Source organism: Onychomys torridus, chromosome 2 (assembly GCF_903995425.1).
Source record: "Onychomys torridus chromosome 2, mOncTor1.1, whole genome shotgun sequence".
NCBI classification, from domain to species: domain Eukaryota; kingdom Metazoa; phylum Chordata; class Mammalia; order Rodentia; family Cricetidae; genus Onychomys; species Onychomys torridus.
In genome coordinates, this window is record NC_050444.1 from 162,767,214 (window position 1) to 162,792,058 (window position 24,845).

The following is a 24,845-nucleotide window of genomic DNA, read 5'->3' on the forward strand; positions in this document are numbered from 1 at the left end:
AGGCACACTTGTGTGTATCCATGTGCATGTGTATCCTGTACACATTTACACATGTAGTACATGCACATATGTGATACATGTATTATGTGACACATGTGTGTGCATATGCAACACTGTTGTCCTGAGCATCTAGCTTTTGAACACTAACTATACCGCAGTCATGCTAAGTGCTTTGTGTGTTAGGGCTTTTCCCCTCATAACAACACTGTTAGTATCTCTACTGACCAGCCAGAGAAATCAGGGTATGAAGAAATTAAGCTACTTTTCCAAAGAAAGAGAGGTAGAGTTGTGCTTGGGCATGCTGGGAAGGCCAGCAGGGAGTTGGGACTCTGCCTCAGCTCCTTCTCATAGTGTGTGTGTGGGTTGGCAGTAGCAGTGGGGGTGGGAACCACCCTGGGAGGGAAGACTAGGCTCAGTGAGGGAAGCCCCACAGCAGCATTGCCATGACCTCTGATGAAGGCCAACTGTGGTCATCCAAGGCATGGGGAAGAGGGGACGGGAGGCTGGAGGTGAAGGGGCTTGACATTACCCTGGGAGTCTAAGCCAAGTCCTTAGGTCTAAGGACACCAAGCCCAGTAGGATAAGGGGACACAGATCCCCAACTCCCAGATCTCAGATCTCTGTATGGTGTTGGGTTACTCATTCCCATGGAGACTCAAGACAGATTCTGCCTTTTGTTTCCCAAGGTACAATTGTCATTAGTCACAAGCAAGGGGCAGAGAGGCCCAAACAAGTCTCAGATATTGGACATAACATGAGTCTCCTCTAGTTTGGGATGACACTGTGGTATGTTGGACCTGGTCTGCCATGATAGAAAGCTCATCTTCTGGCTTTCAGGAGCTGCCTGCTGAGGTCTGGGGAATACTACAAACTGGGTACCCCACTGGAAGCCCTGAGTCAGCAGCATGGAAATTAGGAACCCCCAAACTAGGCATTCATCTTTACTTTCTCCTAGAGATGTGGTATCTGGTCATTTGCCAGCACAACCCGTTCTACAGGACAAAATCTGGCTCTTTCTGTCTGCCTCACAAGCAGAAGGGCAGGTGCCTATCTTCTGAAAAGAGGTTGCCTTCATCCCAAGCAGCAGCCTAACTCAAGCATCCTTTCTGGAAAGCATGATATGTTGCTGGCAGCAGAATGATCCTTTATCTAATTAAGCACGACTCTGCTAATGTTGTGAGCTTGCATTCTCTGATCAGACACCAGCGGCTGGCGGCTGAGTTGCATGCTGGGGCGTCCTGGGAAGCCAGCCCGGAATGTTAAAAGTGCTGTGGCTCACACACAGTCTGTGTGTAGAAGGGCATCCCAGAAAGACGCCTAGCTTAGCATTTAGAAAGCAGGGGTGCAGCCCTGCTCCTCTGCCAGGTCACCGGGCATTCCCAGGGAAGTGGGGACCTCACTGGGTGACCACTTTTCCTCTGCAAAACAAGGGGCTGGCAGCTAGTTTCTGAGGGATACTGTCAACATTGCGGAAACATCCCCAGGTAAAAAGGTACCACCTGCCTGGCCTGGTGTGTATATGTGTAGCTTGGATTGAAGGGTGTGGCTTTGACTCAGTGTGGCAACTCCATGTGATGTCCAGAGTGTCACAGGATCCCAGCAGTTGTGGGTCCTGTAAACAACTGTGATAACAAAGAGTCTGTCCGGGGGTGGGGGGGCTGTCCTTTCCCTCTGCTGCAGCCTTGACTCTAGGCTGTTGCACTATTTAATCTTCAGTGTGAAGGCTTTGGTAGAAGTGCTGGCTAACACCCTCTGCATAACGAAAGCAGCTGCTTCTAGGGAGCAGGAAGTGGTAGGGTGTCACAGAGCCCAGAACAGTGGCAGCACATGGGCCTCATGTCTCGTCAGAGGTTTGGGTATGGGCACCTTCCTCCTCATGGACCAGTGACTGCTATGGCATGTCCTGAGAGGCAGCTGCCATGGGGATGCCGTTACAAGTGGCACACTGCAGCTGCCTCGTGGATGTACTGAAACTGAGATAGGCGGGTGCTGGCCATGTGGATGGCAGCCAGAGAACAGTTTTCACAATCTTGGCTTCTTAGAAGGTGCTGGTTGGGGTCTGACCTGCTCCTAGACTGGGGTGTTCTGGGGCCATATGGACCTAGTACTGTCCCCTAGGTGAGTTGATACAAGCCTGGAACACAGTCTACAGCCTGTAGACAGCTGTTTTATCTCTTTTGCTTACTTACGCCCACAGTGAATGCTGGGGTCTGTGACTTGTCAGCCAGCACTTGGGAGCAATTACTACCTGTGAAGGGCAGAGTTAGACTTCAGAGGGGTGAGATAGGGCTCCTTTGCCTTGTACTCAAGGTCAGGAATGGAGTGACAGCTAGGTCCCCTTCTTCCCTTGGGGTAGGGTCAGGTGATACTTTGTGTATGCAGGACCCAAGGCAGTGTGAAACCCATTCTAGATGTAGCTCTCAGGTGGAGCTGCTGGCTCCAGGCTCTGTCCTCTGGCTTCTGTACAGCCAGGATATCCTAAATTCACCAAGAGACAGTAGAGAGGTATGGTCTCTCTCTTCCAGTCCAGGGTCACATCCAGCAAGATGCAGGCTCTCATTAGCTTTCAGATAAGTAGGACTTTAGAACTGGAGAGACTGAGTCCTCTGGCAGCTGGGGAGTAGGGATGTAGGTACAGCTCCCACAGCTAAGCCTAAGTTCCTTCCAGCCTCCTACCCTCTATCCAGGCTGCTGAGTCCATGGGGACTCCATGGGGCTGACTCAATCTCCTGACTTGAAATTCTGAAGCCCTTTCGAGTTATTGAAAGTGTCCTGATGCTGGCCTGGGCTTGGAGCTGCAGTTTGAGATAGAGCACACACACAGCTTATAGTCACACAGGACAGAACTTGGTGTTCCTGGAACTGTTAATCTTGGGGCTCAGAGATGGGGACAGCCCACAGCTGAGCCCCAGAGCCACACCTCTCCCAGCAGAAAGGGGCTCAGTATTACCTCATTTCTTTCCAATTGACACAGAACTCAGGCAATCTGCTAGCAAGTCAGGATCAGCAAATATTTTTATTCTGGATCTCCTCTCAACCCTCCCAGCTCACCTCATAGAGATTTCTGCCTTGAGAAGGTAAGTCTCCAGGGTACCCCAGAGACTCCTAGAGAACTTAGCCACGTTCACTAAGGCCACTTCAAACCACATCTCAGAAGTGTAAACCTTCTCCTCAGGAGGGAGAAGGGTTGCAGGCAGGGAGGAGAAGACACAGGGTGAGATTCCTTTTTTAGGTCACATGTCCTGACCCAGGTTCCTGCAGACCTAGCAGTAGGAATTATCTGGGAGGAGCCCCAGGGAACATCAACCCCCACCCCCACCCAGTCTGCCTTCTGGGTGGGGCCTTCCCATCTGGAAGGATGACAAATGTCATACTGGTTGACAGAGCCTGGCACAGGAGTATGCAGGATTTTGTGACTGTAGAGTTGGGACTGGAACATTAACATATGACAAGGGACCAGTTTACCGAGAGACTGGAAGTCCTTCCTTACCTGGGCTGCTTCTGGTGAACAGAGCATGCTCAGGAAAAGCCAGGATCATATAATGGGATGGATGCTCTGTAAAAGTAAATGTCTTACCAAGGGTCATAGCCTTGGCCAGGTACTTTTTGGACCCACTCCCCACTCTTACCTTGGGAGCCCTTTACTCTCTCTTAATGAACTGCCCCTTTCCACTGACCTCTGGATAGTTTGACTTCTTCTAAAGTCATGACTGCCGGGATTTACAGCTTGCCTGTCCTGGCATTTTTCTCCCAAACTCTAGTAAAATGATCCTTGAGCTTCCTTCTGAGTCTGTTTCTAAATTATTTTATTAATGAGACTCAAATTCTATGAAAGGGAACCCCGAGTCACCTAGTAACAATTCTACCCAGTTAAAGGTCCAGAAGAGAAGTCTGGTGTGAAACGTTAGACAGGTGCTGACCTGTGGGAGGTGGCCAGGGGACCCGGGTGAAGCACTGGCCTGCTTCTGGTCTTGATGGCGCTGGGCTGTGACAACTCACACACTTGGTAAGTGGCACTCAGTTGTCTCACAGTAGAAACTTGACTTCAGATACAAAGAACCATGTGAACCCTGCACTTTGGTTGAGGGCACCACCACAGATGTCTATTGTGCAGAAGCCCACTGTGCTTGGGACTTCTGGCATGTGTGAAAGGGAAGCAAATTGAGAAGCTACACAGGTTCAGAGCAGGCCATCCCACAGTGGTGGAGGCTAGATACTTGTGAAATCCTCTCAGCTTTTCAGAACACCATCAATATTTCATCATAAAAGTTTGGGGGAGGGCAATAGAGTAGTTTGCCCAGAAGTGACTGGATGCCAGGAAAACTGTGACCAACACTTGATAGCTGAGCAAAGACCCTCATGTTAACCAACCAGGTAAGGTTCAGGATATCTTCCACACAGCCAGAGGAGTATGTGCAAAGGCCCTGGGGTATGTACCTAGGAGCTAGCTTTTACTGGGGAACAAAAGAAACCATCAGGGTAGATGCTCTAGATGGTGAAAGCTGAGAAGTACGTGACACAGGCCCTCAAGACTTCATGGTAAGGGCTATTCTTAGGTGCAGAGGGGATTTAGGGAGTAATGGTGATCCAATCTGGAACTTAAGGAGCCACTCTATTGCATGGTGGGGGATGAGCCACTTGCAAAGAAGAGCACCTGCCTGGCCATGGGGAGAGCAGAGGTTTGCCTTGGAGTAGCAGAAGCGGGCGCGTGTGTGTGGGGGATCTGGGTGAGGACACAATTCTGAGTAGGGAGGGGGTAAGAGAAAGAGAGGGAGAAGGGCTGGAACCCCTGAGGGTCAGCAGATCTTGCTGGAGCTGGAGTCTTGCTGGGCCCTGCAGAGGCAGCTTTGGAAGGCTGCGGGTCACAAGACCCTCTACATCCGTGCCCAGGTTCAAATGTGGGACTCATTAGATGAAAACTGGTCCCTGAGGCCCCAGGCCTGGTGAGCCCAGGAGGCAGTGTGGAAGGGAGGCCAAAGAGACCCGAGGAGAATCCAACAGTCAAAGACGGTGGGGTTGCACAGTGGGCAGTGAGTGTGGAGAGGGGCACCTCTGCCGCAGAGGGGAGTGCTGCAGGATGCAGGACAATGAGCATGGCAAGGCGGACCAGAGTGAGGGTAGAGTGGACAGCAGGGGACGCCTCCGGGCGGGCGACCCTGGGCTGGGTCACTTGGCCATTCTGGCTTCCTTCACTCTGTGTCAGTACACCCCATCCTAGGGGAACTTCAGCATGTCTGGGAAGGAGAACACACAGACCATTCTCAGGATGTGCTGGATGGGGAGCGCTACTTCAGACCCTGTGGAATCTGGGTCTAGGAGGAGAGAGAGAGAGAGAGAGAGAGAGAGAGAGAGAGAGAGAGAGAGAGAGAGTAACAGGGGCTGGATGTAACTATGCATACCTGTGTATACATGTACATGCTTATGAATATGTGTACCTATGATCACATATGTGTACTTATGCATATTTTATATACCCTTGCACATCGGTGATCATATGTGCATACATGTGCATACCTATGTCCACCTGTGATCCTGTGTGTATTTGTATACCCATGCAGAATGTGTGTATATAGCCATGCATGTATATAGCCATGAACACCTGTGAATGCCGATGCACACCTGTGAACACACATGTGCACACCTGTGGTCATATATACTTATGAATATATGTGTATACTCATGAAGAGTCATGGACACCTATGCACATCTATGAATACCCATGATCATATGTGTATACATGTGAATACCTGTGCATACCAATGATCATATTTGCACACACGTACCTACTTGTGACATACCTGTGAACATGTATGTATATGTGTATGATTAATTACACATATAAATATTTGTGTGTACATCATCTGTGCATTATGTATATCTGTATACACCTGTATATATACATGCATACTTAAAATTACCTGCATATCATACATACATGTATAGACCTGTGCACTCATGCATAAAACCATCTGCCACAAGTCTGCAGCATGTAGCATGTCTCAGTTCCACATCCTGAAAACCACTAACACTGAGGGGCAATGAAGCAGTGATGCAGACCATGGGAACTCCTTATTCACACTTGATCTAGAACAACCCCACAGACGCTATAGTGTCACCTGTTGGGGCATGCACGGGCTAAGCGAGCTACTGACAGTCACATGCCGAGCATGTCACAGAGCATGTCACGGATGCCCCAGATTTTTATCTCTTAGTCCTGTGAGTTCCTTCAGAGGCAACACCATAAGTGTTTCCTCGAGGCTAACTTTTGTCTGGTGCTTTGAGAAGCAGAGTCACACAGTTTCCTTTAGCTCAAAAGAAGATTCGGATATTATGGGCAGGATGTCGGCTTAGATTACACAAGCAGGATAATTAGACAAAGCCTGCATTATAAGCCATCTAGCTGGGAAATTAAGCCGCTTTGGCATTCTCCTCGCCTTTGAAGGGTATTCTGTGAGGGGGACAGGAATTGTTTGGCTTGATAGATAAAGATAGCAACCAAACTGCAGAGCCCATTGTTCAGGCGTTATACTGAGAGCGCTTGCTCAGCCAAGCCGACACCGCATGCCATGGAGGTGCAAACCCCTCTGCAGACCCAAGGATTAAGAGGCTGACACATTGCGAATAATAAGACTAATTAATAATTCCGTCTCCAAGGGACTGCGGCCCTGGCAGCTTCATCCTGCCTCTGCCTTCCAGCTTACTGGGGCAGCCCAGTCCTTTCAGGGCTGAAGGACAAAGGAGTTTGCTTGCCAGGAAAGGGACATTGTGTTTCTGTCACAGTGGGACGTGGCGTGGAGGAGGCTTGGGTCTGCAAGGGGAACAGGAGACAGCCGACTGGGTGCGCGGAGGTTCCAGCTCACATATGACTACAAGAGGGCTGTGGGACAAGCCAGACTCTGGGGCCTAGGATCACATGGTGACATTCAAGAGACCTTAAAGATCACTCATGAGAGACAGTCTCTTAGGGGACACCCCTGACAACCTACCCACCCAGTCTGCTCAGGTAAAAGCAGTATTTGCTGGAAGGTGACTTCCAACAGCCTACCAAGCATGACAGCAGGGCCTTTGCAGATCTGACCTCTGTTCTTCCTCATAGTGAGAATTAAATGCCTGTACACACACACGCACGCACACATGCACGCACACACACACCACATTCAATTCACTCAGTCAGAATCCCAGGCTGGCAAGAGTAGGGCTGACTTCAAACTTGGCTTGTTCCAAGCCCAGATCCCAGCATGATGTCTTACACCCAGTACCCTCCTTGTCCATTAGGTGGTAGCAGAGTGCCCCATGGCTCCAGTGGGCTCTGGCCACACCAGCAACCTTGGCAAATTGAAATCTGCAAGGTGAAGGTGAGGTTGGCCACGACCACCTGAGTACTACCCATGAAACAGGACCTGTGGAAAGAGTCAGTCAGACATCCCCACCTCCCTGTCCCTGGAGGGAAGGATGGGTTGAGGGAATCTGGAAAATGCCCAGTGACATTCCTTGGAGAGGATAATAGCTGGCTTTGGGAGCCTGCCATATTTTCTGGAAGCTTTAGGTGGGTACAGCCACGGCCTTGGCATCGTAAATCGCAATCAAGTGAAGACGTCGAAAGAGGAGAAACTACTCGATCTGCTGCTCAGCCTTGGCCAGGGTCCTGAAATCTTAATGGAATTGAACTTTTTTTTTTTTTTTTTTTTTCATAGCATTGTAAATTCCTGTGTCTACCTAATCCCCTGATCACGTTATTCAAGGGACATTAAATGGAGGAAGTTGGGAAAGCTGCTCTTTAGAATAAAGCTGGGATAGAAATGCGTCTCCAGAATGATCTCTCTGCCGATGCCATTCTTCCTGTCTCCCCTCTTCTGCCATGTGCAATGTGTCTATCCTGGCTCCCCAGGTGAGAGATTCCTGGGTGGGCTATCCACTTGACTTTGGCTTGCGTTAGTCACCCCTGGACTGCAATCTTCCAGACCAAACGGAGCCTCTCTCCCTTTGGCCACAGTCTTTCCTCCTGGAGCTCCTGCTTAGAACACCGTGGTCCTCACTCTTCCCACGGTTCACCCCAGCATCACAGTGCCAGTCTCCCCTCTCTCCTGCAATGCACCCTGTGGCCCACAGACTCTGGTCCTTCCTGCAGACCAAGTCCTTCTCTCTCAGCAGGGACACCTCAGCTGGAGGACCCTGTGGTGAGCTGAAGCCTGGTTTGGGACTAGCATGCCTCCAGCATATCAAGTTCAAGACTCCTTCAGCACATGCCCGAAGCACTCACTCCCAGACTCACTTCTACATGGTGACAATAACAATGTGCCAGCCTCGTGAAGACCACAAAATGCTCAGAAGCACAAGGCCTGTGATGAATGAGGTTATTAACATGATGATGATGATGATGATGATGATGATGACAATGATGATGATGATGATGATGATGGTGATGATGATGATGATGATGATGATGGTGATGGTGATGGTGATGATGATGATGATGATGATGATGATGATGATGGTGATGTGATGATGATGATAGTGGCTACTGGGTGGCCCTGGAGAAGCTTTCATGGAAGGATCACTGTTTCTGTTTGTAGGGATGGGGTATTGCTATGCCGCCCAGGCTGGCCTTGAACACAGAATCTTCTCTCAGTCTCCCGAGTGCTGGGACTACAGGCCCCAATTCCCCACAGTGGCTTTGCTCTGGCACCCTGCCCAGGTCCCTCTAGCCTGATCTGCTGTGAGTTCGAAGCAGAGATGGTGAGTCCCAGGCCTCTCCGCTATGTTTTCCTCTCTCAAATCTCCTGGCTTGTGCTGCTACACCAGGCTGGTCCTTCCTGAGGTCTCTTCCCAGACAACCTTGGGCCAGTGTGTGGATCTGGGAACTTCAAGTAGCCAGGTTACCTGATGCCTTACTCTTGAAGAAAACATCCACTAACTCCACGGACCACTGGGTACAAGTCCACACCTGCCTCATGTCAAAAGGGCACATGAGGATATCCTTCCCACCCTGTCTCCTCCATCTTTCAACTCTGGACTCACCTCTTTTTCCAGATCACCTGGCCCATTGCTATGCTTTCCCAGAATTCACTGTATAGACCAGCCTCATATGACTTTAATCTGCAATGTCCCCAGAGGCCATGTGCTAAAGCTATGGTTCCCAGTCTGTGGCACTATAAGAAAGTGGCAGAAACTTATGGAGATGAAGCCCATGGGAGGCCACTGGGAACATGTGTATGAGGAACTTAGCCCCTCTGTATCTCTCTCTTTTCTCACCAGCTTCCATGAGATGGACAGTTTCATTCAAGCATGTCCTCTGAACCATGATGTCATGTGCCACTACACACCCAAAGTAAAGGGACCTAGTGACCATGGACTGGACACCTCTGAAACCATAAGCAAGATATGCCTGTGGAATGGCCCCATAGGCTCACGTGTGAATGTTTGGCCCATAGGGACTGGCACTGTTAGGAGGTGTGGCCTTGTTAGAGGAAGTGTGCCACTGTGCAGGTGGGCTTTGAGTTCTCATATGCTCAAGCCCAGTGTATCAGTTCACTTCCTGTTGCCTGTAGATCCAGATGTAGAACTCTCAGCTTCTCCAGTACCATGTCTGCCTTCACATAGTCATGTTCCCCTCCATGACGAAGATGGACTAAAACTCTGAAACTGTTTTCCTTTATAAAAGTTGCTGTGGTCATGGTGTTGTCTCTTCACAGCAATAGAAATCCTAACTAAGACAACACCTTTCTTCCTTATAAGGTTGTTACCTTTAGCATTTTGTCATAACAATACCCCGACACCTCCCCTGTACTCACTATTGAGGCTAGGGTTGGCAAAGCCTGGTGGATGGGCAGGAAGCAGCATGTTAAAGCAAAGGGCCCAGTAGCCCTCCCATTTGGGGGCCACTTTCATGGTCTGGGGTAAGATGACCAGTACTCTAAGAGTGATGATGACAAAGAGGCAGAGAGGATGACCATATGTGACCTTGACATCTTGCTTCATTCTGCCCTCTGGTGGCTGAGTAGTTGAAGCACTTCTCCCTAGTGACAAGGAGCATGAAGTGAAGGTTGACTCCCTGGCCAGGAAAGCAGTGGTCAGCTTTGTAGGTATAGATGCTGGTGCTTGGAGTAGACAAGATAGGAATCCAGCTCCCCGGACTCAGAATCCAGTGCTCTTCCTAGGACTGGGTTCTAGATCTTGGAGTTGAAATGTTAGCTCTTCTTTGGTGAACTGGGAGCCCCACACCCTGTGCTATGTTCTTCCCTGATCCCCAGGGTCTCATCTCCACACAGTCCTCTGTTTTTCAGGGCTGTGCTGAGCCAGGAAGGATCCTCACGGCCTCTGCTCCATGGGCTGGAGTGAGAAGTCACGCAGCCATGTGGAGGCACACCCCCCGCCTTACATGCAGAAAACATTCATTAAGCATTTCAGAGAACAATGGTAAAGAGAAAAACACTCATTAGAAGCAGAAATAGTTTGCAAAGGAGCCAGCATTCTGCTGGGAAGCACAGCCAGAAATGGGGCTTGTTCTCAGGGAAAGCTGTGCTCAAAGGGATGGATTGTGGAGGCCAGGGAGCCTGAGGCTTGAGGTCCTGAATGGGGGGACCATTTCTGTTTAACTCTGCTTCATCCCTTGGCACTACTTCTGGCCCTAGCAAGGCTCAGTCTTGCAAGCTACAGTCAGAGCCTTGTCAAGCAGTGGGAGCAGAAGCCAGATCACTGCTCTGCCCCATACCTGACTTGTGTGTGACTTTAGGGATGGCCCTGGTCTCTGTGGACCTCTGGGACCCACAAGAAAAAAGTAGTGACTAAGCCTGGGGTCCTGCTGACTGTGACACAGAGGCTGAGGGTGAGCAAAGGCAGTGTTTGGGGTTCCTTTGAGGTTACCTTCTTCAGGTTATCTGGAATCTCAGGGTTTGGCCAGTTGGAGCAGTAGGTGGGGTTCAGCCCATCTGGATCCACATTGCAGCCTGGGATACTGTCTTGGGCACAAGTGCTCCCACCCTGCAGCATCTCTGAGATGCCCATGTCTCCCATAGCACTGACATCCATCAGTCATGGTGATGATCTGATGTACTTGTGAGCAAACCAGGCTTCAGCACCCTACATACTAGGGCTTGCTTGCTTGTGTCTTGGATTGGACTACAGTATAACCTTCAATAGCAATGAAGAAGGGGGATATAATACACACAGATGGACAGAAGGCAGCTCCCCAAGAAGAAATCCACATGGCTCAAAAATCCTGACTCCATCCATTGGCCTTTGGCTTGCTTAGTGGTGCAACTGGGGGCATTTGTTCAGTAAGGCTATGACCTTTAGGACATGTTGGCTCCTGCCCTGCCTTGGTCAAGGTTCTGTGCTTGGCACCAAGGCAGACAGAGGTGGGGAGTTCCTCTGTTGAGGAGCTCCACTGTGGGTAAAGAGATCTCAGTGGATTTCTTGAAGGGCAGAGCAGAGGCCCCTGTTTTGCTAAGTGGCTTTGAGGTGGCCTCTGCTGGAAGATGTCAGAGGATGGAAGTGAGCCATGGCTTGTGGTCAGGAGCCAGTTACTGAGCTGAAGCCTCAACAGTCAGTGGTAGAGGTACTCCTTGAGAAGTCCTTTTATCCAGAGGCCTCCCACTGTACCCCTCTTGAAAGTCACACCATTTCTAGAATGCTGTTTTGCTCTAGCATGTTACTTAGCAGATGGTGGCTGTATGTTCCTGGCTGACCCAGTGCTCTTTTTCAGTACCTTCTCAGGGCCTGGCTGCCATCGTGTTTACTGCTTTCATGGGACACCACCTGGACAACTTCATGCCCACCAACCCTCTTTCATGGGACTTGGTATTGGAGACAAACCTGGGCCAGTATCTCACAGCATCTTCTTTAACACCAGAGTATTAAACCTGAGCACGATGTTGTTGTCCTGGTGTTCCAGCAATAAAACAAACTGCCCTGAGCAGCACTAGCTGCTGCCAGAATGCCTGGCTCAGAGTGGGCATGACTTGCACTGCTTACGTTGGCTTCAGTTCCCAAATTTCTTGTTTCTAGGCCTGGCTGGGGTAGGGGTTTCACTCTGGGCACCCCACTGCAGGGACCCCCAGTGTCTAGATCTGGATGCACACCCTGTGCTGTTGCCTGATCACACAGTGGTAGGAAGAGCAATTTGAGGACCCAGAGGTGAGGAGTGGGGTGACAATTCTCCCAGGCATAGAACGGGGAAATGAAGATGCCCAGAGCAGCCAGGTTGATCCTTCCACACTGGCCTTTGGCTGAGGTGGGGGTGGGGAGCCACCCAGCTTCCTGTCAGCTGGAGTGTGACAAGCTAGACACAAGCACATGAACCACCCCAGGTGTATCTTCAGCACTCAGAGGACAGGGCATAGGAGCAGGTTGAGAGAGTGGGCAGAGGACAGGACTTTCCTCCTTGCTGCAGGGGTATCTGGGAGCCACCAGAACGCAGCTATGGAGAAGTGAGCTCAGCCCTCATGCTGCCCAAAGGTATCTGCTTCTAGCAGAGGAAATCCAGTGGAATTAAAAAACCACAAGAATGCAATGGGGTGAGAAGAGGCAGCAGAGGCAGGCATAGAGCAGACATGGAGGAGGCAGCCATCTTTAAGGAAAGGTGGCACCCTTAAGGACTGTTGGCAGAAAGTGAGCAGGCAGGGAGCTGATATGTTAGGACATGTCCCAGCCTGGTGTGGCACAGAAGGCATATCAAAGATTCATTCTAACCAGGGGCATAGACACCAAAAGGAAAAGAGTCACAGCCAGGGATGGGGGTCAGAGGTCTAGGAAGGAATTTTCAAAAGCTGCAGGATGTTTGGAATAAGTGAAGTTTCTGGAACCCAGCACCTGAGCCAGGGAACCATGATCCTGTTCTGGCCAGGCAAGAGTGATGCCCTCGAAGCAGAGGCCCCATACCCTGCTGCCAGTTTGCTAGTGAGAAAATTCTCATCTGATGTCTTAGTATCTTTAGGGCAATTTCTACTAACCAAAGTAGCACTCCATGACCATGTTAAACACCCTCAAAATGACACAGCTGAGTAATTAGAAAAACAGACACTCCTACACCAGCCTCCAAGGGACACAGGGACAGGACAAGTGACAATGGAGCCTGGCATGGGGGACGCATCGGCTTTGTAGATCAGCATATCTTCCAGTCAGCTAGGACACCATTCCCTAAGGAATGTGCTGAGCCACAGACAATTAATCTTGGGAACTGAGGAAGAACAGAAGGGCTGGCGGCTACATCTGGGAACTAAGGTGGTAGGGCTCCCACAAGGCTGGACCCTGGCCTCCCTATCCAGACAGCCCCAAGCCCTGTGGATACCTCCCAGACTACTTCCCCTGGAAACAGTGGCCTCTCTGTACCTGGTTCTCTTTGAGGCTCTTGTCTTTCTGCACACATTGGGATGGTGCTTGACTCTTGTTTCCCCTCTGCCAGTTTCCCTTCAACCAGGACCCTCAGGTCCTCTGGGCCACCAGACCCCATGTGCTTGACAGCTTGAACAGGACTGGGCCAGACAGTGGGACCACAACAATGAGTTCCCCAGCAGCGGTTCCTGGACAGAGGTAGCAGGACAAAGTTGTGTGTAAGGGGAACTGTGACAGGCCTACTAGGTTGGGTCCTACAAAGAGAATGTGTATAGCAGAGGGAAAGCTTGGTAAGAGACACAGGTCAAGTCCCATTAGATAGATCCTCAGCCATTCACCCCTCACAGTACCATACTCTCCTGGGCTTGTAGTAAGAGGCTAGGTAGCCTCTGTTTAGATCGACTGTGCCAGCACCACGGACAGAAGCTGCCTATCCAGAACCACGGACAGAGGCTGCCCAGCCAACACCCCGGGCAGAGGATATCTATCCAGCACCACGGACAGAAGCTGCCTATCCAGCACCATGGACAGAGTCTGCCTAGCTACACCACAGACATAAGCTGTTTATCCATAACCACAGACAGGCTGTCTAGCCATCACCATGGAGGATAGAGGCTACCCCCCACAAGCCTGGCAGATGCTCCCACACCACCTTCGTCTTTAAGATAGGCATCACAAATCAATCACAGAGCTCCTTCCCAAGAAGTCAAGAGCGGCTCCTCCCCAGCAGGCACCCCAGTCAATCCCATTGTACCTAGGACACCCCTGGAAGCCTTGGCACCCTGAAGCATCTACTCTGTTTCTCCCTGGATGAACAAGGTGTACCCCAGCCACAAACTCTCTCTCTCCTTCTTGGAACCTCACATCAGACCAGTCACCAAACAGTCTTGGCAAATACCGCTGAAAACTAGGCAAGTGCACCAGGGCTCTCAGCCCAAAGTCGCTATCACACGCAGGAGCCCCATGCCCCCTCAACACCCTCCATGGACCCTTCCCAAGCACCGGTGACGCAAGAAGAATCCAGTCCCAGCCACCTACCTGAAGGAGCCAGTAGCACCTCCGGTGGAAAGTGGGGATGATGGAGGAATGGACATAGCAGCCGTACAAGCACTAGGGAGAGAGGAAAAACGAGAGTTCAGTTGGAAAGAGGGAAGGAAGGAAGGAGACAGACAGTGCAACAGAGAAGGAGCAAGAAGGGCCGTGCCACTGTCGGCTGGCCTGGGGAGACTGAGGCACAGGGTGGACTCCAGGGATAGGATCTAAGACAGATTGTGGGACATGCCAGTGGGAATATAGGCAGCAGGCACTGTGCCCTGTGGAGGACTAGAGGCAGCTGAGAACTTGGAACTGCTAGGCAGCATTCAGGGCCTGAGGTCATAATGTCTGTTGCTATAGCTTAGGCTGAGATACTTGGGTATTCAGGAAGTACTGAAGGTTACCTTGTGAATTAAAACAACACACACACACCCACCCCCACACACACACAAACATACATACACATTCACACACATGCATATGCACACACAGAGACACACAGACACACAGACACTCCATACTGCCCCAGTTTAGACATCTTTTGTTGATGTAAGTCCAGTGCTGATGGGAACAAGGCTGAGCAGCAGCAGCAAGGTGCATCCATAGATGCAGGGACACCACCTGCCATGGAGCCCACTTTTATTTTTGAGTAGAGGTTGGTTGGTTTGCTCCTGTGTTGGCTTGCTTCCTATATTTATTGCAGATAGATTTGGTTGGAGAATGGAGGGTGAGGCCACTCAGGTTCAGAGCTGAGCCAGGAGGAGGGTCAGTTCTCAGGTGCCTATCACCTGGGCTATCCAGGTGGAGTCGACTGGTGGGCTGCACTGAAGCCCCTGTTTCTGGGTGGGCTGATCGGCATACAGACCTTGGATCTCAGGGGTAAGCCTGCTGGGGAGACAGGAGGGGACCCAAGATGGTCTGTCTGTTAGAACCCTCTGGGAATTTGCATGGAGGAGAAAGATGCCCAGCCACAGACAGCTCACCAGTTTGCTGTCTCAGGGTGCTTAGTGATGGGAGCCACCCGAGTTTGGACCAAGGCCTTTGCTGTTGCCCTCTAATTCCAGATTGAACCAACCTCCCTTTTTCCATCCTTAGAGTTCTCCTGGCTTGTCAAGCACACAGTCCAGAAAGGGTGGAGCGGAGAAAGAAGGAAGAGTTGGTAGAGCTGCCCAGGACACCAAAGGAATGTCCCCATCTCCCTCACAAGAGCCCCTCCCCCCCACAGCACTCCAGAGAGGAACAAGCAGCTTCCCCTTGGCATGTCTCTCAGACATCTTTCATACCCCCAGAAAGACCAAGTACAATTTGGCTTGACTCAGAGTCCATTTGAGCCCTGCCTGTCTGATTAGCACAGTTGAAAGAGAAATCATTTTGGACTCTGGGATTCAGGCTGCAAGAAAATCAGATTTCCAATATGTTAGAACTTTTACAGATCTCTGTCATCTGGGATTTAAGCCCTGTACAAACCAAACAAACAAAGCGGAAATTAATTTAAACGATTCCCTTGCAGTTCTTGCCCACAAAATGTATTTATTATTAAGAAGGCAATATTCTTCCCTGACTTTCCTGGTTTTCAAGATGCTGTTTTGGTTTTGTGATTGGGCTTTTATTTTCAATCGCCCATTTCTGGCCAGGCTGATTCTTGTTTGGACATTTTTCTGGGAAGGGTTAGTCAGCAATAGAAATAAGCAGCTGCCCGTGACTTTCTGTGATCTCTCTCATGAGAGAGAGAGAGAGCTTCTCATGGGCAGTTCCTTTGTTTGGCTCATGTCATGAGCCAAATGGAGGAAGACAAGGATGGCTTCCTGCCTGTGTCCTCTCTTTGTTTACTTCTCTCCAAACTTGAAGTGAACAAGGCTGACTTCTGGTATCCTATCCCCCTCCAATGCCTTCCTAGCTGTAGATCTTAGTCTTCTTGAAGCCCACATCTGGGCTGTGAATTTGCCAAGCACCTGATCTACCCAGCCCATGAGAGTGGAAAAGAAGCGGGCAGGGACCCCCTCTCCAGACAGCCTAGCCCCTATTGCCAACAACCCGTCTACCCAGAACTGCCTGGAATCACTGGGTAAGCAAAATGAAGTTCAAAAGAAAAGTGGATGCATGTCTCTCAGGGCTTATTAATTTACACTAGAGGAGCCCTCAGTCCTTCCTGAGACTGTTTTTAGACACTCCTCTGTTCCCCTAACCACCACCATGGTCCCCTGGCTCTTCTCTCATCAGCAGAGAGATCTGAAGTCAGGAATATGGTTAAGAGGGAAGCACAGCCTTGGCTGCACCCCGACAATATGAGCACTGAATGGGGAGAAGCCAGGAGCTCCAGGGTGTGGGCTTCTATCACCCTGTCAGCTACTATGACTATCTTACTGTCTGTCTTCCTGACCAAGGCCACTGGGAATCTTACTAAGGCTTCTGGGTAAAGTTGAGCACCCCCTTTCCTCTCCAGGACACAGGACTTGTATGGACAATGACGGGGGACACTCAGTACTTCATTTTCATTTGTGGCACACAGGAAGATGAGGACTTCCAACACACACGAGATGAGACTCTGGAGGGGGCTGATGTGTTCACACTCCAAGGGTTTGTTCAGCTTTGATTTCAAGAGAGATGCACTTGTGTTGAGTGACAGATTCCTGTCTTTATGAGGGAAGGGACACATAGCAATGTGCCTCTAGCAGGGAGGTGGATGCTGTGTGGGCAGGAGATCTAACTTGGATATCCCAACCACTCACCAGCTTGGAGTCTCATCATTCCAGGCTGGTAAATGGTTATCACTTTGACGATCTCTCGGTGTAGCCATGAGGGATGAGAGCTAGCTAGTGTGACAATGGAGTGTGTAGGTCGGTCTCTGAGGCCAGTGTGTGTGCAAACATGCTTAGGGCTCTCATCAGGACAGGTTGGAGAGGCATCTGAGGAGGCTGGGAAGCCAGAAGAATGAGCTGAGGCAAGAACTGGGTAAGACATCACCAACATCAGAAGTACCTGGGGTTGCGGATGAGGTGAGGCGGTGCTGAGGAAATGTGAAGACAGACAGGTGGCCAGATGGAGTGCAGAGTGCACTAAGCTGGTTACTATGGTCAGATCACCAACACTGACAGCAAGGAGGTGGCTTTGTACCCTATCCAGGAGCAGTGAGAAGCTAAGGAATGTAATGGTCACACTTGTATCTTGGGACCGACCTAGGCCCTCTGCATGTGTGTGACAGTTGTGTAGCTTGGTCTGTTTGTAAGGCTCCTAGCAGTGAGATCAGGACCTGTCCCTGGTGCTTAGCTAGCTTTTGGGAATCTGTTCCCCATGCTGGATTACCTTGCCCAGCCCTTATGTAGCAGCGAGGGGGGAGGAGCTTGGTCCTGCCTCGACTTGACATGCCATGCTTTGTTCAAGCCCATGGGAAGCCTGCCCCTTTCTGAATGGAGGGTGAGTGGATGGGGATGGGGTAGATGGAAGTGGGGGGAGGGGACAGGAGGAGAGGAGGGAGGGGAAACTGTGGTGGGTATGTAAAATCAATGAAAAAAGTTAATTAAATAAAATAAGATTAAAAAAGAGAGGGGCTGCATCACAGAATGCATGTGATACAGAAATGGAGGGAGACTTGGGGTAGAAGGTAAAATTCGGGATGGTGCTGGAAATCAGGGAGAGAAGCAGGTGAGGACAGGGATTGGCAGACTAAGTACGTATGAAAAGACCACAAGGAAACCTGTTGCTTTGTATACTAATCACAAAACCAATGTGTGTGTGTGTGTGTGTGTGTGTGTGTGTGTGTGTGTGTGTGTGTGTGTGTAGGGGCAGACACACACAGAGACAGAGAGAGAGGGGGTGACTACACACTGCCACAGAGGAGCCACCATGGGGGTTAAAGCCCAACAGCTTCCTCCTAACACAACAAGGCAATGGGACCTCCTCTTCAGTTCTCAGAATTGCTTCTGTGACACAACAGCTTTCCTTTTTAATAAAAAAGGGAATATGAAGTAACAGTGGAGACCAACAGCAGTGACCAGCTGCCTCCAGAGCAGATGCTTCACCAGAGCAACAGGTCTGAGGTGCACAGGGCTTGTTTCTGACTCTGGGTCATGTGGAGGCAGTGGACACGGAGGTGCATATCCTCAAAATGGCAGCTTTTTGTAGACTTCTCTTTCCTGGAAAGCGTGAGCCACATGTTATTTTATGCTTTGCTATACAGCACACTCCTTAGATCTAGAAAAGTCAGGGTTTTAGGAGCAAGGGCATGGGGAGTCAAAACATTTGAAGTGAGAGTCTGCTTTTCCTAGGCCTGCAGCCCTCCATTAGCAAGAGTTCCTAGAGCGTCTAGCACCTGCCTGACCACCTCCTGAGACATCCAGGTCTCCATAGAGAGGCACTATGCAGCATGGCAGCCTCCAGCCATGGGTGGCTATGTGAATCCTTTACACAAAGTAAAAATGAAAGGTTCAGATCTTTGGTCACAATGCTGATACATGATACTATGATTGACTTTGAATGTGAAGGTGCAGTTTAGAGTCACCATGGAAACCAGCCTCTGGGTATATCTGTAAGGGAGCTCCTAGATTGGATTAATTCAGGTGGGAAGACCCTGAATTGAATGTGGGCAGCACCATCCCATGGGCTGAGGTCCCAGACTGAATTCAAAGGAGAAAGCCAGCTGGGCACCAGGATTCAGTGGTCTCTGCTTCCTGGGGATGCAACTTCCCTACCATGGCAGATTGCATCTGCTGGAACTGTGGAGCAACAATTCCTTCCTTAAGTTGCTTTTGTTGGAGATTTTGTTGCAGCTATAGGGAAAGTTGCTAAGAGGCCAAGACCTCTGAAGGCAGAATTCCAAGCACCAACATATATCAAGGAATTGTGGAACTAAAATGTTTGAAGGCCCGAGTCCATCATTCTCAAAGTCCAGCAGGAATCAATCAGTGAAGGTTTCCAGAGCCTGTCCCAGAAGAAGTTGCCCTTAAAGCTGTTTCTAAAGCAGGGATAATACCTGCTGTGTCCTCAGACCAGGGCATGTGCCAACAAATCTCATCTGTAATCCTCTCCCAAGGGGGGGAACCTCCTCTGTGAACATCCCTGCTGAGGTCACAACAGCCAGGCTGCCTGCCAGGGTCTGAGATCTGGCTGTGCTGTGGAAGTGACCTCTGCACTCTACACTGGCACTCAGAGTAAACATTCTCCATGTGTTTAGTTTAATTCTCTCACTGTGTCTGATGGATCCACAACCAAGACAAATGGGTTTAAAATGTGCCTCGGTGTAGAGGTGATAGAGGAGACAAGACCACGGGAGGGAACAGAGAACCTCTTAGCAGCTTAATTCTGTTGAAATAAGGGGGAGGTAAGTACCCAGGTGAGAGGCAGCTACACCTTCCTGGGAGGGTATCTGACCGGGCCCAGATGTACAAGGAAGAGAGAATGGAGCTGATCTCAGGGAACTTTCACTGTTTTCTTCTGGAACCCCACCCTCCTCCATCCCTAGGTTCCTGGCAGGGAGTGAGTCCCAGTAAACAAATCACACCAGATGAAGGCCAAATGCTCAGAATGAAGGAGACGTGGTCCTCCCATGTTGAAGGTCAGTAAAGTGACTTGAAAGGAAGGGATAAAAGTGCAGAGGAGTTGGCCAGGGAGGTGACTTGTGGGAGAGACCAGGCTGGGTAGACAGCAGAGGCTTCTTGAGCAGAAGGCTTTGAACAGGCAGGATGCCAAGGTTCTTCCTGGGTTTCTTATACAAATTCCATGTATGGGATCTCAGGGTGGAGCCTGTGATTTTCAGAATGTCCCATGGAAGCCCTCATTATGATCCAGGACCAGTGTGGCAACAGATAACCTCATGTGTGAGGCAAATATGCCATGGTTCCTATCATTCTCCACTAGTCAGGGCTCTCAGTTGACTGTGGGCAACTCTGTGGACTGAAGGACCAAGTGTGGGTCTCCCTCTGTGTCCATGCCTCATTCTTACTCCTCTCCTGCTGTAGTTGGGCAGTCTTTATGTGGCAGAGGGTGAGAGGCCACTGATTCTAGCTGTGACCCAAGAGGCAGGAGAGTCTCTTGCTTCTAGATCCAGGATGATAGCACCAAGGAGGGACTTGACCTTCCTGGGTAGTGAGCCTAACTCTGGGGATGTCAGTGGGAGCGGGAGGAGACTGTGGGGTTCTCTTGAGGCCTGCAGGGAGCTATGGCTGCACACAGACAGAGCAAGCTAGGTTCATGTGTCTAGTAAGTAGAGCTACAGAGACTCCAGGGTGGGGCCAAGGGCAGTCTTTTCCTGCTGAAGATTAGACGTATTAGGGAGACACTGGCCCTCAAAGAGCAGCTTTCTCCTAACACCTTCTAGACCCCTCCTAACCACAGCAGCTACGTAGCAAGACACAGAACTAAAATAGGTATCCTGGAAGCTGAGACTGATCCATGGTGCCTCAGGAAGAGCCTGTGTGGGACAAGTGGAGGGTGACATGGGGGTCCTCTAACTGCAGAAGCATCTTTAAGGGGGTCCAACACAGACACAGGCTCAATGACTTTCCCAAGGTCACACAGCTTCTTGGGGACCTGATGGAGCCTTGCCTGACTCCTGAAGCCTTTGTGCCGTCCTGCTTAGCATGCCAACCCCTGGCTGCTTCTTGCTGGTGCTATCAGCAAGAAGTCAGGTCTTATGTGGGACCTGTCTTTGTCACATGCAAAAGCGATGAAGTCCCTGGGATGGCTTCTAGCACTGTCCTCACTGAAGGATTTGGTTTGTATTAATTTAAGATTAGACCAAATAATTCAATTCGCATGCTGCTTGCATGAGCGCTGGGGCTTGTAACTTGTTAAATAGTGAATTGCTTTAAAATGAGTCTGAGCTAAATAGATTGCAGACTGACTTGGCCTCCAGGGTGGGGTGACAGCAGAGATTGGGAATATTAGATCTTCACTGACCAAAGCTCCCATCCTGCTCCTCTTCTAAGATTCTCCCCATATGGCCCGTGTCCCTGCCATACTGGACACTGGAATCAGTTGGCAAAAGGCATCCTCCGATAGCCAAAGCAGAAGCAGAATGCCCAGCTTTTCTCCTGGAAACAGCCCCTGCACACTGCACTTTCTTTAGGGACTTGTGGAATTTGTTGGACAGGAGTGGGAACTCTGCCATGCTCCTTTCAGACTCCAGGGATGCCTCCTCCCTCACACAGTGGTTTCTCCTCATCCGGCACCAGGATAGCCCCATCTTTCCATGATGTTAAGCTGGTCTTTAGGCCAACAAATTGACCATCCATCCCCATGCTAGATGCTATAGGGAACCTGGAAGGATGGGCAAGGGCGGCTCTATAGGGACCTTCCTACAATCTTTGAAATTAAGAGAATTTCTCTCCAAAATGTGACAGCTGAGGCTTCCTTGGATAAGGTCACAGGGATGTCAGTGCTGGATTCTGAACTCTCCTCAGATCTACAAAGCCTGTAGAAGCCGTGATGCAGACGATCTGGCCCACACCACCGAAGGATGCTGGGGACAAGGTTGACCAGACTGGCTGTGAAGCTTAGGTCTGTCAAGGCAGAGGCAGATAGAAGATGGGAAGTACATATCCCAATCCTCTCCCCCTCCCCCGCTATGGGAAGCATGGGAAGGAAAGACGAGGAGCCTAATCTCTGCCTGGGATACATCATTCTGAAGAAAGGCCTGTGGCTCTAGTCTACCGCAAACAGCAGACACTCCTGTCCCCTAAATGGACAGCTTCCAAGTGGAGGAGCTCTCAGTAGGAGCAAGCAGAAAAGGCGGAGGTAAACTCCCAGGGCTCTGCCTGAGAGTGAGCAGGGCCTGCTAATTTCTAGATGGAGAGCAATTACCGTCTCCCACCCCTTGGCTTCAAAGCACCCCCAATCTCGGCAAGGAGCAGGGACATGGCCCTGTACTGTGCTTCAGGAAAAGGAGAACGCTGAGTTCTCAAACTAGAGGGCTGCCTCACATCTCCACAGAATGTTCTAGAGCACTTCTCTAGCAGGGCCCTTCTGCGGAGTGAGGACTCAAAGATAAATAAATGAAGGACAGAGTGAAAAGTTGAGGGAAGCATCCAGCACTGGGGGAGGGGCAGTCTGTCCTGTCTCAGGGTCACTACACAGCATGGAGGCATAACATAGCTGTCCTGAAACTGGAACCAGCCCCAGCAGCATCTACCTCCTCCACCTTGGCTCCCACCCACGGGAGACAGCCACACTACGCATGTGCAGAGGTGGAGCCACACTGCACACGCGCAGAGGAATCATCCCCAGTAACGCACTGTCAGCCTAAGGACCGCATGAGTGAGGAGTGCAATAAAGATTAAATGAAGTTTTAGATAAGGAAGCATTAAAATCATGTTCAAAGATATAAATAAAATTCCCAGAGCTCTGGCTTTATTGTGTTGGGGGGAGGTGGTTTCCAAGATTAATAAATGAATGGGCATAAAATAGAGTAATGGCTAAAAACTGATAATAAGGTAAATTTTTCTGGGCAGCCGGTGTTGATTCCAGCTGTAAGCTCTGGTCAGAGATGGCCAGGCCATGGTGAGAGTGCACATCTGTCCTGAGATTATCGTCTTGCCCCTACAGTCTGCTCCTGCCATTTTGCCTCCTTCTGGGGTGAAGCCCCCGTACTTAGCCATCTTCCCCGCATATTCTACCGCTCTCTGGGGATCCTCAGCCAAAAGCACATGGTTCCTGTCCCTCTAGCCCTGTCCCACGTGCTCTGGGAGAGCCAAAAGATGCTGAAGGCTTCATGCTTGAAGCCTTAGCACTCTGTGCTAGTGTATGGGCCTCTGACCCCAACAGGGAAGAACACAGCTCTTCTGCTCCCCTTGTGGGTGTGCCAGGCTGCTTGTGGTATGGTCAGCCGGAGCTGTCCCCAGGGTGTGTGTGTGTGTGTTCTCATCCAGCTGTAACCCACCACAGGAGCTTGTTCCTCTAGCCAATTCCAATATTGCCTTGCCATTTCTATTACAAATACTGCCAAAGCTACAAGACATAAATAATAAATAAATGAACTAAAATTTCCTTTCTCTCATCAAAGTGTATTGCTCAGAATCATTTCTTGTAGACTTGTCAAGTGGCTGGGACCGTACTTGATTGTGCCAGTGGTTTGTATTGATGACAGCTAGACATCCCCCCCCCCCCCCCCCCCCCCCGCTCTTCCTTTGCTCCCTCCCTAGATACAAAACCTTCCACTCTTTATTCATCCTGACTCCACCAGGTGTCCTGGGTTTTCTCATGAAGACCATAGATTGCCATAGGCTCTTGGTGGTCTGGCACTCCTGTTGCCAGGAGCCTCTGGGTTTTACATGTTTAGTAAAGGATGGCTAGGGAGATGGGAGCTGCTGTCCAAGGTGCTGGCATGCTTTCCGGGGCTGACGGTTCTCTGCAATTCCAGGGAGCCAACCCTCTTCTCCCGAAGGGGAGCAGAGGTGAGTGGTTAACACAGTCCCACACTCCAAACTGCCAGTGGTCATTTTAAATGAGAGGGAGCATGAAGTGGTGGCTGGGATTGGTTCCCTCTGCAGGTGGGCCCAGGAACTGCACCTGCTAAGCACCTGCAACACCCTCCAGATACCAAGGCACACCTTTGCCACACAGCTGCACTCAAGCAGGGGTCTGGGAAGGAATTCTTACTTAGAACAAGTCATGAGGCTTTGTTTGTGAAGAAGGTGGGGGAAATGCCAGGCCAGACTGTGGCTATGTTAATGCGAGGCTGGGCTCCCTGCCAAGACATTAAGCAGGAGTCGAATTCCTCAAACCAGCTTTAATCAGCAGATTTTTAAGGTTAGAATTACTCTCTCCTCTCAAGGCTTGCCAAGGTTAATTCTGGCCTGAGCATGCAGAATTAATGGGCTGGACAGAGGGAATCGACCTTTCCCCGATTTTTTCTTAAGTTCACAAAAACATCTCTACAAAAGGAGAAGGTGGCAGGGCTGGGCCCCTGGGAAGGAAATGCCTAGCACCAGGCAGTCTGTCCACCTGGAAGCCCATGTCAGGAATACACACAATCAGACTCATGCCAAGTCAGGTGTGAACGCATGTGCCAGGATGGGCATCCAGCCTCAGTTTGGGACAGTGGCGAGTGGAGGTCTCAGCAGCTCCAGTCTTGTTCCTTAAACAGCTGTGGGCCTCCTGCCCAAGCCTCTGATGGAGCCATCTGAGTTTAGACATCTTAGCATGGATGGAGTCTAGCTGGCCAAGAGAAGAACAGAGGCCTCTCCTCGTCCTGTCCTGCGTTCTCAGGCACACATCTGATCTTGGCTATTTCAGGCTTCTTGGGTAGAGGAAAGGTGTGCCCCATGAGGGTACCCAGCAGGAACAGGGTGTAGTTTTGAAACTTTCCCACACACTCCAGGACAACTGTGGACTAGGGCTGTGTTCTCTCTGGATACCAATGGGAGCAGAATGGGCTTCAGCTCCAATCTTGCAGGTTCGTTGGGTGAAATGACAATGTATTTTTAGTGACTGAAACCTAGGTGTCATCAGTAAGCACAAGCTTCATTAATTCCCCACCTGATGAC

At 50.4% G+C, this 24,845-nt stretch overlaps 1 protein-coding gene across 8 annotated transcripts in view; it reads right to left on the bottom strand.

The window, feature by feature from the left end:
- Camta1 (calmodulin binding transcription activator 1) overlaps window positions 1-24,845 on the bottom strand; it is an 841,450-nt gene that overhangs the window by 228,331 nt on the left and 588,274 nt on the right. For 7 of the 8 annotated variants that reach the window (XM_036177870.1, XM_036177875.1, XM_036177874.1 and 4 more), the window contains one exon: window positions 14,371-14,442. The exons of the other annotated variant lie outside the window; for it this stretch is intronic. In XM_036177870.1, the coding sequence (XP_036033763.1) occupies window positions 14,371-14,442 (72 nt within the window). The remainder of the gene's footprint in view (window positions 1-14,370; window positions 14,443-24,845) is intronic. 8 annotated transcript variants of the gene reach the window in all.